Here is a 15,993-nt window from a genome sequence, read left to right as displayed (position 1 = left end):
TGTAACACTATAGGATGTCCACATGAAACCTCCCTTAATTTCGACTGCAGTTAAACTACAAGACATTCTTGCGAACTGGGGCATGACGTAAAACTCAAAATGTTGTTTAGATTTTTCTAAATGATTCCTTTTGTTTTGTGTCAGGTGCTAAATAATTATCAGATATGACTACACCTCAACAAAGCCCAATGTGTGGTGTGGTATGCCTAAATTACATCACTGATTGCTGTTAAAAGAAATTTCAAAGGGTTCCACCAGAAGTTGCGACGATTAAGGCTTAGAACGACAGGTTTCCTAGTCACTGGGAGTGTAAACAGACAGACAGGTTCTGGCAGAACACCCACATCTGATGAAATTTTAGAAATCAGAGAGATCTTCCGAGCAAGCCTATGTAAGGCACTTCGCCGAACATCACGAGAGCTAAAATACCTCGCTCACTAGAAGTTGCTGCATAAAGGACGCCGCTTGCTCGCTTAGAAAGCTCAGATTGTGCGAAAGAAACGACTTACAGCTTTTCCCACGAATTAGCTACTGAGATCTCCGACCGGATCGGGTAAAATCCAAACGATGTAGTAAATCAAATGAAACCATATGGTCCCTGGGCCCTTTTCAAGTCCCAAACACGTGTGACGTATACATGCAAACTGGAGCGGCGAAAGAAAATTTGTACCATGGCCGGAATTCGAACCCGGGTCTCCTGTTCAGTAGGCAGATGCGCTGGCCTCTACGCCACCCTGGTACAGTGGCTTCTCACAACTGCATTAACTACCCTAGAACATCTCCCTCAATCCAAATTCCCATTCGCGCCTCAACCCACTTCGTATTCCCCCTCCCCCCCAAACTAACATCATTGCAGAGGTTCTCCAACTATACTAGAAAGTACAGGGCATTTCAAAAAGGACTTTACAACTTTAGAAATTGATAAAAATTTATTGAAAGAAGATACAGAGATGGTTTTTTTTTTTTGGAAACTATTATCTTACCTTAAACTAAAGATGTATGTGCTTTCGTTGGTTATCGTGCACACATCACATAGGAAGTCAGTTTATTCCTAAGTTCGATGTAGCATTGCAAGTGTAACTTGCTCAATGACGGCCTAAATTCTTGCTCTAAGTTCAGTTTGAGAAGCTGGCACCGGAGGTACAAATACGATATCCTTGATGAATCCCCATAAAAAAATTGAGTGTTGTCAGCTCTGGGGACATGGGGGCCATGCAACTGGGGCATCACAGCCAATCTATGACCTGGAAAGCGGTCACTGAGAAAATCCTGGACGTGAGCCAGGTAGTGGGGTAGTGTACCATCTTGCATGAAGTAAACATTTCGTTCTGTGGTATCAAAAATTATTGTAACATATTCAGGTACACTGTCCCGTTGATGGTTCTCACGGAGAAAAAGGGGCCTTACACTTTGTTCTTGCTCAATGCACAAAAAACTTAGTTTAGGGCTATCACGAACATGTTGCAATTTTGATGTGAATTTTCAATGCCCCAAATCTTGCAGTTGTGTGTGTTAACCTTGCCACTTAAGTGAAAAGTCGATTCGTCAGAAAATATTATTCTGTCTAAGAAATGTTGATCCTCATGTAATAGATTTAACATGTCCGCACGGAAGTTCTTGTGAGCAGTTTTATCAGTGTATTATTGCTTGTACGATCGTCAGTCTGTACGGTTTCAAATGCAAACGGTTTCTCAACACACGCGAAACAGTCTTATGTGGGGTTTGCAGTTGGGGATGTGGGTCGATTTCGTAGGGCTGTTGACAAAGCGTTGTCTCACTCGCTCAACGATGTCGTCAGATGTGCTAGGACGACCTAATGATTTCCTATGTCTTATCGAGCACCCTGTTTCTACAAAACATTTATGCCACTCAAATTATAGGCCTATTTGGAGGATCTTTAGCGTACGTGGTACGGAAATTACGCTGAACTGTTGTCGTCGACTTCGATTCTTCAAACCACAAAACACAGCTATCGCGCTCGGGTCCAGTGAAGATAGCCATCTTTAACGCAACTGCCGCTAGCGCTCCTTACGGTGCGATTCGCTACTAGCGAACTATGCGGGACAAAACTTTCCTTACAAATTCACATTACAATCTCTTCTGTAGGTGCTACGAATTAATTTATATGAATTTTCAAAGTTGCAAAGTGAGCCGTGCGTGGCTCGTGTTCGTGCCATATCTCATTCGACATCCTCTTTTTACTGTACTACCACCTCGTTATGTTAATTTCCATTATTGGTGTCACTCAGCTGCCGCCTTGCCTGCCCGTGAGCGGCAGAAGCGGAGCTTTTCGATATAAGCCCTGGCGCATTAACTTTGCTGACTGCTATTACTTCCCGGTTGTCGTGTGTTCGGAGTTCGTTCGGATCTGCCAGTGAGTTGGGAGGCGCTAGCAGTGCAGTTCGGACCTGGCAGAGTGTGACTTCAGGACGCAGCAGAAGTTCAGTCGGGGCGCGGCTGCAGTGAGGCCAGGACAGCCATGACTCGCCCTACAAATGCAGATACATATCACTTGAGTGCGGACCACCTTGGTTGGCCGTCGGACGGTCGTCTTGTCGGACGACGTGTATGTTGGCCGGCGATCGCTTATGGGTTGCCTGTGTGTGGCGACTCTTGATTCGTCCTTGTTACTGCACAGTCGCTGCCGTTAGTATTGTCTGGTCCTTCGTGCAAGTGTTCGTGAAACTGTGTGTAGCTTGTGATGTCGACTGCTCAGTTTTTTTAGTGCTGTCTCCATGCTGATGTGTGAGGGTGGGTCGGTTAGCGTGGAGCAGCGAGGAAACCGCGAGGCGTAGTTTGGCCCGGCCCGCTGGCGGTCTCTCCGCAGTGAGTGTGTGGCGCTTTCCCATTGTTACAAGGTCCGTGTCTCACCGACCCTGGACACGAAAGTTGAATTTGGATTTAATTTACCAGTAAATCAAGACTGCTCACATTGTGCCGTTTGGTTCTCGTTGTTGGCTGTTGGGACATTCGCACGAGCAACAACGTCTGTGTTCGAGTTGGCGAAGGTTTAGCCACCGTCGGGTGGAGTCTATTTGGTTATTTGCAATTTAAGTGCACCAGCGGAATTTTCTGCCTTGGGGCCGTTAACGTTCCGGTTACCTGCCCTGGCCGTTGACTTAAATTCAGGCAGTGTCCTTTCCTCACCATGCTGTCGCTGTCCAGCACGGTGTGTAGTTTGACAGCTTAATGTATGATTGGTTGTGGGCGTCCATGCCTTTTACGTTTTGCATTGAACTCCCGGTTGTGTGCTGGTCGAGTAGAGCACAAGTTACCTTGTCAGTCGGTCCGTTGACTATCTGTTGGTTGGGTTGTCGTCTGATCGAGATTGGTTGGGGCGACTGCCTGTCTCACCTAAGTGAACGTTAGTATTTCAAGTGCTGCGCCGTTAGCTGCACTGCGTTTTCTTACTTTCTCTTGTGTGTATTTGTATTGCTCATAGCCAATGGTTTTGAATTAAATTGTTTGTAGTGTCTTAAGTCATGAGCCTTCAGCCGTTTTTAAATTAAGGATCTTTGTCTTTAGAGCATCAGACTCTTTGGGGCCTTCAGCCAAACTGAAGACAAGGCCTTCTGCCTTGTGTTTTTTTATTTAATTTTACCTTGAGTCTTAAATCATAGGCCTTCAGCCGCCATAATTGAAGGTTGTTGCTTCTCAAGTGTTAGATTTTGGTGCCTTCAGCCAGATTATAGAACTTACTTAACGTGAGACCTGGCTTCTCAATATTCTCCTTGGTTGGTTTTGGGGTTTGATGGGGACTAAACATCGAGGTCATCAGTCTCCTGTTCGAAACAGATATACTTGTAAAAGGCCTATACAGTAAAAGCGTAACCTCTGCACCCAGAGGGAGGGAATAACACAAAATAGAGGACACTTAGAAGGAGCAGAGCAAATAGTTGACTAGAGTAAAATAAGACTACAGTGGTTGATGGATCAGGTAAAAGGTCAACCACTCAACTACAAACGAAGAACGTCGAGCTGGAAAGCGTTGATAGAGGTACCAACGCAACTTGTTACCATAAAAGACACTATTGTGGTATCCACGTCACAATTTAAAGTCGCTGGAGTGGGTGTAGCCTGAGAAATCATGCGAGAGCGCCCATACCAGAGTGAGTGATAAAACCCAGCTGCAAGGATAAAACGTAAAGCTGAGTCAGCTATAGAGGCATCGTCACCTAGAATTAAAGGAAGTGCAGCTGCTAAATTAAAGGACTGCCGCAAGGGGGCTAAAAGGGGGCAGTCCATCAGAAGCTGGACCACTGTCAGCCCTGCATCACAGCGACACTTGGGCGGGTTCTCACGGCGAAGGAGATAGCTGTGGTCAACCGCGTATGTCCAATTGGGAGACGGCAGAGAACAACCGAGTCCCTACGCGTGCTCCTCAATGATGAGTTCCAAATATTCTCCTTGGCGTCTGAATTTTCAGTTAATGGCTTTTAGCCTTTTTTTAAATTAAAGTGGTTGTGCCCTTAAGGCATAAGATAGTGTGACGTATTCAGCCGATAACAAGAAGACGGCACGACCGTGAGGTCCGGGATTTTTCCGAAATTTTGTGTGGTGAACGAGCACCCCTAACACCTCACGTGGTTAAAATATTAGGACGCACTACTCGGAAAATCACGAGAAAAATCGATCCAAAGTTTCTTAGGTGCCTTATGAGTATAAAATGTTAGTCCATTGCCGAACCGCCGTCTGACCTAAATGGTTAGAGGTCGGACCCTTACGCCAGAGGTCTCGGATTCGATTCCTCCTCCGGCACTTTTTTTCCTTCTGTTGCTTGCAAAATTGCAGCGCATTGTTACAAGAGAATCGTGAAATTAATTCCCGGGAAGACTGTATAGAAGAAATTCATTCCGTAATTGACTATCAGTTATCGTCACCTATATTCCTAGACATGATTCAGTATGCCTGGTTTGGCTCAAAATTATCAGAAACTCAAAACATTTTCGTAAATGTAAATGGGGCATATTTTTGTACAGATTTATTGCAAACGCCCTGTGATTGTAAAACATCCGCTTTTATATGTTGCGCAAGATGTAGCAAAAATTGCTTTGCTTGTTTTTACGATAATTACCACTGCGGTTGTTGTTTATTATATGTATAAAAATTGAATGTTTCCCAATCGAATTTGTTATTCTGATTAAAAACCCAATGATTCTCCTTATATACTTTACAATGAAAAATGGAAAACCCACCGCCATCAATTGTGTTGTTGGAGAAAAAGAAAATAATTTTTATTCCATAATGTTACTAATTTGTTAAAATTGTAGGTTTGGGACACTTTCTGAATAATTGGTGGAATAACAAAAGAAAATGAAACAGAAGAAAAAAAAGGTGACAGAGGAGGAATAGAACCCGAGACCTCTGGCGTAAGAGTCCGAGCCCCAAACATCTAGGCCAGACGACGGCTCGGCAATCGATTAACATTTTATACTCTTAAGGCATCTAAGAAACTTTGGATCGATTTTTCCCGGGATTTTCCGAGTAGTGCGTCCTAATATCTTAACCACATGAGGTCTTAGGTGTTCTCTTTCACCACACAAAATTTCGTACATAGCCCACGCTCATGGTGTCTCCTTGTAAGTTCAAGAACTTCTACTGTAATGTTTGGTCAAATAAATAAAATTGTGTGTGTTCGAGTGTAACTGACTGTGCTCATTTTGGCCCCTCTCCACAATTCCAACTACTTGTCCTGTCCTGCGGATTTAGCAGGGCGTCTCAAAGTCCTTTTTAAAAGACCCTGTACATGTCGTCGTCCGTGACGAGAGAACCAGGTTAACGGCACAACATTCGCATCTGGGCTTCGACAACGTCCCAAAGTTTTAGGGAATATATCAGAGATAGCGAAAAGCTGATTGTGTGGGGTGCCTTGATGAAAGACAAAACAGTTGGCCCCACTTTCTTCATCGAACAAACAGCAACAGGAACTGGACATGCTAGAGCAACTTGCTGTTTTTATTTCACAGTGAAGTTTTTTTTTTAGTGTGTTAGAGGGACTAGATGCGAGCTGCGCAAACGCTGCCTGGGAGCGGCTGACCTGTCGCGAGGCGTGTCCCGGCGAGATGAGGCGAGCGAGACGCGCGCAGATGACTGGTTGGACTCGCGCTGCGCCTCTCGCAGCAGCCGCAGGTACTCCTCGCCAGAGCTGAAGGGCAGCGGCGTCACGCGGTCTCGCTCACGCTCGCTGCCGAGCTCCACCCACGATTCTGCAACACCGCAGCCACAACACACACCGTGATTAGATTACATTAGATTAATACTAGTTCCATGGATCAAGAATACGATATTTCGTAATGATGTGGAACGAGTCGAATTTTCCAATACATGACATAATTAGGTTAAGTTAATATAACAACTTTATTTTTTGTGTTTGTTTTTCTTTATTTTTTATTTTTATTTTAATTTTTTTTTAATTTTTTTTCTTAATTTGTATCTAAAAATTCCTCTGTGGAGTAGAAGGAGTTGTCATTCAGAAATTCTTTTAATTTCTTCTTAAATACTTGTTGGTTATCTGTCAGACTTTTGATACTATTTGGTATGTGACCAAAGACTTTAGTGCCAGTATAATTCACCCCTTTCTGTGCCAAAGTTAGATTTAATCTTGAATAGTGAAGATCATCCTTTCTCCTAGTATTGTAGTTATGCACACTGCTATTACTTTTGAATTGGGTTTGGTTGTTAATAACAAATTTCATAAGAGAGTATATATACTGAGAAGCTACTGTGAATATCCCTAGATCCTTAAATAAATGTCTGCAGGATGCTCTTGGGTGGACTCCAGCTATTATTCTGATTACACGCTTTTGTGCAATAAATACTTTATTCCTCAGTGATGAATTCCCCCAAAATATGATGCCATACGAAAGCAATGAGTGAAAATAGGCGTAGTAAGCTAATTTACTAAGACGTTTATCACCAAAATTTGCAATGACCCTTATTGCATAAGTAGCTGAACTCAAACGTTTCAGCAGATCATCAATGTGTTTCTTCCAATTTAATCTCTCATCAATGGACACACCTAAAAATTTGGAATATTCTACCTTAGCTATATGCTTCTGATTAAGGTCTATATTTATTAATGGCGTCATACCATTCCCTGTACAGAACTGTATGTACTGTGTCTTATCAAAATTCAGTGAGAGTCCGTTTACAAGGAACCACTTAGTAATTTTCTGAAAGACAGTATTGACAATTTCATCAGTTAATTCTTGTTTGTCAGTTGTGATTACTATACTTTTATCATCAGCAAAGAGAACTAACTTTGCCTCTTCATGAATATAGAATGGCAAGTCATTAATATATAATAACAACAAAGGCCCCAAGACTGACCCTTGTGGAACCCCATTCTTGATAGTTCCCAGTTTGAGGAATGTGCTGATCTTTGCATGTTACGAGAACTACTTATTTCAACTTTCTGCACTCTTCCAGTTAGGTACGAATTAAACCATTTGTGAACTGTCCCACTCATGCCACAATACTTGAGCTTGTCTAGCAGAATTTCATGATTTACACAATCAAAAGCCTTTGAGAGATCACAAAAAATCCCAATGGGTGGTGTTCGGTTATTCAGATCATTCAAAATTTGACTGGTCAAAGCATATATGGCATTTTCTGTTGAAAAACCTTTCTGGAAACCAAACTGACATTTTGTTAGTACTTTATTTTTACAGATATGTGAAGCTACTCTTGAATACATTACTTTCTCAAAGCGGAGCCCAGCTGCCCCAAGTCTGGCGAACATTGTATTCTGTGCCATCTGCACACCTGCGAGTTGTTGTTGTGCGACACACACACACACACACACACACACACACACACACACACACACACACACACACAGCGACTACCAGGTGCGTAACCGAGAGGGTGTTTACACCCTCCGCCCCTTAAAACAACATTTAAAGGGGGGGTAGGACGTCAAACTGGCCGACTTGGAGCAGGAGAGGCACCACAGGACATTTTAATTTCCACTGTCCATACTTTTACAAATAAATTCATAAAACTTTGTCAGCATGACCAGGAAGGGTTCAGGATTCACGCTCATAGCAGTGGAAGTTCAAAAATGTAACAAAATATATTTTTTTTACATTTGTATTTCACCTTTTGTTCACTTACCGTTGGCTGCATTTGTTGCTACAGGTACACTTTTCTTCATAAGTAAGAGATTCTTCGATGAATTTTGCACAGCACACAAACCATACTTACAGGTGTATGAAACTAGAATTTCCCAAATCTATTAAAAACTGTGCTAAAAATTGAGATATTTAGCCAAAAAAATTTGAGTTTTTTCTAAATATGAAGTTTAAAATGTAACAGCTCATTCATTTTATCATTAATTAAATAAATTCTATAGTTTCATACACCTGTAAGGTGAAATACAAATGTTAAAAAAATATATTTTGTTACATTTTTGAACTTCCACTGCTATGAGCGTGAATCCTGAACCCTTCCTGGTCGTGTTGACAAAGTTTTATGAATTTGTAAAAGTATAAACAGTGGAAATTAAAATGTCGTGTGGTGCCTCTCCCGCTCCAAGTAGGCCCGTTTGACGTCCTACCCCCCTTTATTAAAACGAGTAAATTTTTACATATACCAATTTGCAAATTTCAGATAATCAAGTAACATGAAATGTGCAGTGTCTCGAAAAAATGACAATGAATTCCGGAAACTACAAGCTGCATCTGATGCCAGATACTATACTGTTTCTGTATGTAATCGGGTTTCCGTCCGACTGGTAACACTCAAAAAATGGCTCAAATGGCTCTGAGCACTATGGGACTCAACTACTGAGGTCATTAGTCCCCTAGAACTTACAACTAGTGAAACCTAACTAACCTAAGGACATCACAAACACCCATGCCCGAGGCAGGATTCGAACCTGCGACCGTAGCGGTCTTGCGGTTCCAGACTGCAGCGCCTTTAACCGCACGGCCACTTCGGCCGGCTTACTGGTAACACTGCACACAGGTAAAGGCTCATATTCAATTGCTAACAACTACGAATCCGACACACACAAGCAAAATTGGCAAACTAAAGGAAACTGAGAAACGAAGACAGAAGGGAAAACACCCTCCACCAAGCGAGAAAAAAGGGTTGACTCCCTAAACGCAGGCGGAAGCGAATGAAAGCAGAACTGACCACCTTTAGACACTAACATAACAATAATCTCACTGCTTACGAAACAACTGATACCGTTGACTGCACACTACGATTTTATATCGTATGGGCCCTTAATTACATTGTCAAAGAGCTTTGACAAAACTTTTACATAATCCAGAAGCGTCCACTGTCTTTTATAAAACATATTCGGTAAAGTTCTTCGACAGTGCAATGTGGGCCCAAATTATGACTGGCAGTTTTGTGAAAGTTTGTTGCTATTATGCTAAACTATTTTGAAACATTTACACTATCACTCTTTCACGTATGACCTATGGGCTACGGCTGTACCAACTGTTTCTCCTTTCTTCCACATTTCTCTTTTCTCTCCGTTTCTTTTCTTTCTTCTTCGGATTTCATTGGTACCTCTGGAGTTCTGTAATTTATTTCTGAATGGTAATCTTTCACAAGCATCTTTGAGTAATTTTAAGCTTTTCATGTCCCTTTCAACTTCTTTGTACCATGTGTTATCTACTTTTAATTTCGAGAAGTAAGCGAACAGTCTTTTTATCACACTGTTAGAATTCATCTTTTGGATGCGCCCGTAGACAGCTACTCTTTTCCTAACGACGTCTGCACTTTTTTCAGTATATGTATGGCGTCTTTTATATTGTGTTTGCTCTTTTAACTGGTCTCAAAACGTTCCTCAATATTTTTCTTTAAGCAATTTTCAGAGCTTCCATCATCGCCTTTATTGTTAAGAGGCAAACATTCTGCTGCTTGAAGTGCTTCTGGACGATTTATTGTCTAGTAGTGTGTTTAGCATTTATGGATATTTATGTCTTATTATACTGCGTATGTCCTTAGTGAGGTATTATATTGTTTGCAACATACTAGCTCAGACTTTAATGGTTTATTTCTCCGAAATGCCTTGCGCAAATACTTCTCCTAGACAACCGAACTTGTCAATTTTCTCAATTTTTCCATATTTCGTTTTCATTAGGTTTGGGGTTGCTTTAATCATTTGTCATGAAATTGGTTTCCTCAAAAGAACTTGTTTTTCCAGCTTGTTCTTTAACCAATTCTATTTCTCTAGTGGCTGTCTCCATTGCTGAAGAAAAAGGTAGGTCGTACGCATATCCTAAGCAATCTATTCGTAGGTTCCCTTTTGCAATCCTCTCACTGATTTGGCTACCTCTTAATGCCAGTCTCCATTCCCTTATGGCTTGTTCTAGGACACAAAGACGAGCGGCCAGAGGTTGGCTCCCTGCCTTATACCACTTTTGATCTGAAAATTACTAGAAATTTCACTTCAGAATTTTTCATTTATTATTAAATTCGTAGGCGTCTGTTGTATGGTAGAACTGACCGCAACTGCAAGGTATGTTGTGAGAGCTGGGAAGGGAGGTAGGGGGGGGGGGCTGAGGGGGAGAGCAGAAAGTAATGGACGGCGACGCACCCCTACTCCCCGCCCCCCCCCCCCCTTTCACCCAAGTCATCCACCACCGCTCTCATAAACGGATCCTGGATCCGTGCCTCTGTGAAGTGCACCACAGACATGCATTTGGCATGCTCTGAGGAAGGGATAAAGTAACTGCATTGCCCCACGCACGCTGGCCGAAGTACAAAACAAAGGGGCAAGCACGAGAAGGCTTTGAGAAAAAAAAGTTAGGTTGCTGGACAAGTGAAGATGGGGATGCTGACTGCGACCCGACGGGTGAAGGCGGTGACAAACCAGGTTTAGTGACGGAATCCTCTGAACTCCAATCGGGAACTACAAGAATTGTGTAAACTCAGCGTCGTCACAAAACTGTTTCTTTGTATTGGAGTAATTAGGCTCTTCAGAAACGGGACATGCGCTCGTTGTGTAATTTGAGGTTGCAAGGCACACTAGGGGCGGGCAAAAGCAAGAAAAAATAATTTGGCGCATCGCGACGATTAAGCCGTGGATCATATGGGGCGTTCAAGACTTCTGCAAACAAAGCGCCGACCGCGATACGCCAGTGTATTACGACGCGATAAGGGAGCGCCTATCTTAATGGCAAGCTGCCACGCCAGCCAATTGCTCCGTCAGCGCCCTCGTCACATACAATACACACAGTCCTAGTATAATAGGTTATACATTCTATGTAGCATTTGTCGTAGTGTTCGCTACAGGCGAAAGCCCTGAAGGTTGCAGATGTCTACCAGATTTATTATCCAAAAAAGGGTATTTTGGATTCCTACTACGCCCGTCAAACAAAAGAAAACTGATTTCAGTACTTCTGTTCATGGAGTAGCCTACATGAATTTATATGCCATAGACCCTAGCCTAGACTGCGTCAAAAGTAATTTACAATTTCATAATGCGATAACAAGAACTGCTACGAACTAAATATTTTTCTACTTTAACTGTTGGAGATTACAGAGTCGACGACACCGTACCTACGCAATAAAAGCTTAACATTATGTGAATGCCGACTTTTTCGCAAATTTCGATGAAGTTTTCTCGGGTTATCAGTCGAGTCAAGGCGGCGTTCTTCGACAACGTTTTGACAATTTTCCTACTCTTAATCACTGCCTGAAGATGACGAGCAGGAAATTTGTCGAAACGTTGCCACAGAACAGCGCCTTGACTCTGATAACCCGAGACAACATCAAAAGATCAACATGTAAAGCGTACTGGAACCAGACTATATACACAGGTACACAAACTCAACAAAACATCGCAAAAAAGCCTTTCGGTCGTCACTGGTGCATTTTTATGGAGCAAGATAACGGAAACGAAGGTTCACTTCACAGTGGTCATCGAAGAGCAAGTGATGACAGAGAAAGAGAGGGGATGTTTACCAGAACACTGTTATACCGCATAATTTGCTTCCTGGTTGTCACCCGTACTAGCGATCCGCTCCGACTTCACGCGGGTAGCATTTGGTATCTACGTCCGAATAATTTGAAGTAGCGATAATAAATTATGCACACAAACATTCCTCGTGAATCGGTTTATCTGTTAGTGAAAACCGCATCAAAATCCCTACATTACTTCCTGAGATTACTCTACACATACAGACACTAAAACGAGGCGAGGTATTTTAATTTACAGCATATTCAGATGGATTCCTCGCGCATCGTGTCTGGAAGCCTATAGGAGTCGTCTGTATTTAAATTACTTTCGTTCCCAGATAGTTCAACTTGGACGTTCCTTCTTCAAATGTTACGTTCTTTGGCTAGCACTCTTGAGTTGCTGAAATCTACGTCCTTTCCGTAGTTATCTTGATGTTCTGATTTGTCCTCCCAGTTCCGCCTACACACACTTTTCAACAGTCATACGTCACTTCATAGTCCCCACAGTGTTGAGGTGATTGGGCGCGCCCGTTTTTCGTGTACTGACTAAAAAATGTCTTTAAATCTGAAAGGGAACATGATGTGGCTTAACCTAGAAGATTCCGACTTCACTGTTCAGAACCATTCCCTCAAACTAACACAAATTTGCCAAGAAAGTGAGGATGTATAATAGGCCACTGAAGATACTTGGAAAATGAAAAAGCGAATAGTATCTGACAACCAAACAGCCTTTTGGTTAAGTCGCAGAGGCGGAATTTATTCACCATCAAGACGCTAACAAATTCGCGACCAAGGATGTATAAAAGTGATTAACTGTGGCTATTGGTTTGAAATTCTGTAGCTGAATTTGGTACATTGACTAGCTAACGGATTCTTTTCCAAACGAGATGGTGCAGCACAGCATTCTCTCTCTTAAATGAAAGTTACCCGCCACAACATTTCGTACTATTGAGACAGAGGTCGTATAGTTTCCTTGCCTCCCAGATATCCAGGTGTTATAAACCACGTTTACTGAGCTACACGGCTATTACGTCACTTGCTGAAGCCACGAAGCGTGGTTGTGTTTCGGGTAAGTGACGCAGTAAGGAAAGAATGTAAGCGAGAGAGAGAGAGAGACGAATGGGCAGTCATTATAGCGAAGATACAGACCACAGATGCGGAAATCCACTGATATAAGCTGTTTTGACAAAGCGCACATTATTGTGCCGCTGCGGCTGGAAACGAGAATCTCGGCAATAGCGAAGCTGGTCGCCTGTTGGGGCACTACTGTCGCGAGCATCTATGGAAAGTGGTTGAGAAATAAGAACGCCGTACGTTATTCGGCGATCACGTCTCATCACAAAACTTAGAGTTCGGAGATCGCCACTGTGTACTCCGGGATAGGCAGCTATCTGTGTCAGACCTGACGGCAGGGTACAATGGTGGTGCAGGCAAAAGCGTCTCAGGGCACAGCGTTCAAAGGCCATTGTCAAATATGGAGCTCCACATCATACAACCACTAGATGTTCCTGCGTCGACCCAACGACATCGTCAGTTACGATTGCAGTGGGCACAGAATCACTTTCACCGTGGATCGATAGAAACATCGCCTGTCTAATAAATCGACTGTTCCAGAATGAGATTTTCACTCTGCAGCGGAGTGTGCGCTGATATGAAACTTCCTGGCAGATTAAAACTGTGTGCCCGACCGAGACTCGAACTCGGGACCTTTGCCTTTCGCGGGCAAGTGCTCTACCAACTGAGCTACCGAAGCACGACTCACGCCCGGTACTCACAGCTTTACTTCTGCCAGTACCTCGTCTCCTACCTTCCAAACTTTACAGAAGCTCTCCTGCGAACCTTGCAGAAGGTTCGCAGGAGAGCTTCTGTAAAGTTTGGAAGGTAGGAGACGAGGTACTGGCAGAAGTAAAGCTGTGAGTACCGGGCGTGAGTCGTGCTTCGGTAGCTCAGTTGGTAGAGCACTTGCCCGCGAAAGGCAAAGGTCCCGAGTTCGAGTCTCGGTCGGGCACACAGTTTTAATCTGCCAGGAAGTTTCAAATCGACTGTTACACCAGATCGACGGTCGGGTCCTTACAAGCCGTCACCCAGGCGAATGGCTGCACGAAACATGCGCCGCGCCCACAGATGCAGGGCGGTGAGTGCAGACCTGTGCTATGGGGTACATTGAGTTGGGCTTCCATGGGATCTGTGGTGGCAATCATGACATCAGTGTGAACTACGTGAACACTACTGCGGACCACATCCATCGCTTCATGTTTTAAGTCCCCCACTACGGCGATGACGTTTTCTAGCAGGACAACTGTCCGCGATGCAAGGTCAGAATCGTACTACATTGGTTTGAGAGGCATTATAGTGAGCTCACATTGATGTCCTGGCCAGCAAATGTACCAGTTCTGTATCCACTGGAACACACATCGGGTGTCGGAATTGCTTCACCTGTGCGTAGGAATCTGGTGCTACATACTTCTGGAATCCTGTCAAAGGTTTTTAGAATCCATGCCAAGCATGATCTCCGTTATACTGCGTTTGAAAAATGGAACAATACGCTATTAAACACTTGGTTAAGGCCTTTTCGGCTCATCAGTGTATGTATTACACATGCTACAGGAGGTGCATTGTCATAATGAAGCAGATTTGAGTTGAGATGAACCGCAGTTTATTCAGCTACACCAGTTGTAAGACAAGTAACTTTAAAGTCAACTTTCAAGATAGCTCTGGGAATATCTAATATTACTGAAGTTTTAAATAAATACAACGGCGCAGAAAAAAGAATTTATCTCCTTGAAACTAGTCTCCCTGTGTTGCCTCAGTTCCTATGACGCAGCAGCACGAGTCTTGTCTCTACCACCGCTTGCTGCTGCTCTTGTGCGTATACCCGTCCATTTTCATTAGCGTGTCCACTTCTAGACGTGTGTGGAAGGTCCGACGTACCCTACTCAAAGGGACCGCACGTCAAAGGCAGAAAAAATTAAGGAGCGCCTTTGGAAGCGTCTTTGGACACACACACACACACACACACACACACACACACACACACACACACACACAGGTTCTCAACGGCAGGGTAGCTCCTTAGAAGGCGCCCCCTACCTCGCAAGCCTTAATTCCTTAGTTAAGGCCACCTTTCATCATAGCTATGAAAGCTAGCGGCGCACAAAGCTTTGAGACCATGAGACAGTTCTTGGCGCCAGGCGTGTCACTGATCTTAAGAGGCTAACACTGTTTTTACAGTTTTATACACTTTGGGTAAGCAGAGACGAGCTGGAATAGAACCGAAAATCCCAGAAATGTTCCTCCGAAATCTATACATTTAAACGGATATAAATTATCTCTAGAATAATGTCGGTAACGTTTCAACCACTATTGCTAAATCCCTGACGGCTACCCAGCTTCATGTACTTTTTCCGTATTCTGACAACTTTGTTTTACTAGCTCACATTAGCTTCCTCTCCCTACCGTTACACTATGCTTCCAAGTCGACTTGTTATTACATTGACGCTCACCACGGCGTCGACGTCCTGCTCCTCTCCTGACGAATTAGGACTGTATCTAGCAGAATCTTAGCACGGTAATAAGTTTGTGATGAAAACCATCATATTATTTACAGATTTTCTGAACTCACTCATCCACAAAAGTTGAGACTGACGTGGAAGTAAGTGGCTTGCGAAAGCAACTAGTCTCCCGTTCACCTGCGGCTAATTACGCATAGAACCGAGGTCCACTGATTCTGTGTATTCTTGTAAGGCAGCGGTCTCAGTTTCTCCATTAGCGGCAACGATGACTAAGCAACTACATTTATTTGTTTCAATTACCAATCGTAGGGTGGCTGGTTGTTCAGGCAATTATTGATTCCTTTCCATACGCCCCTTATCCCTCCCTTTTATCTTAACTCCTGCATCCATGATCAGTCTCAGACAGACATGTAGACCTACCATACCTTTTACTACAGTTTTTATGAAGGATTTTCCTCATCTGTGCCTAACAATTCTCTCTCTCTCTCTCTCTCTCTCTCTCTCTCTCTCTCTCTCTCTCTCTCTCTCTGACTGTTCTTTAACACATTTTCTTCGTTAACTT

At 43.3% G+C, this 15,993-nt stretch overlaps 1 protein-coding gene across 2 annotated transcripts in view; it reads right to left on the bottom strand.

Annotated features, from left to right (window-relative positions):
- Nucleotides 1-15,993, bottom strand: part of LOC124796329 (BCL2/adenovirus E1B 19 kDa protein-interacting protein 3) — a 310,876-nt gene that overhangs the window by 187,382 nt on the left and 107,501 nt on the right. For both annotated transcript variants that reach the window (XM_047260459.1, XM_047260460.1), the window contains one exon: nucleotides 6,038-6,206. In XM_047260459.1, the coding sequence (XP_047116415.1) occupies nucleotides 6,038-6,206 (169 nt within the window). The remainder of the gene's footprint in view (nucleotides 1-6,037; nucleotides 6,207-15,993) is intronic.

The sequence above is a fragment of the Schistocerca piceifrons genome, chromosome 4 (assembly GCF_021461385.2).
Source record: "Schistocerca piceifrons isolate TAMUIC-IGC-003096 chromosome 4, iqSchPice1.1, whole genome shotgun sequence".
Taxonomy (NCBI): domain Eukaryota; kingdom Metazoa; phylum Arthropoda; class Insecta; order Orthoptera; family Acrididae; genus Schistocerca; species Schistocerca piceifrons.
This window is presented reverse-complemented; position numbering and strand designations above follow the sequence as displayed.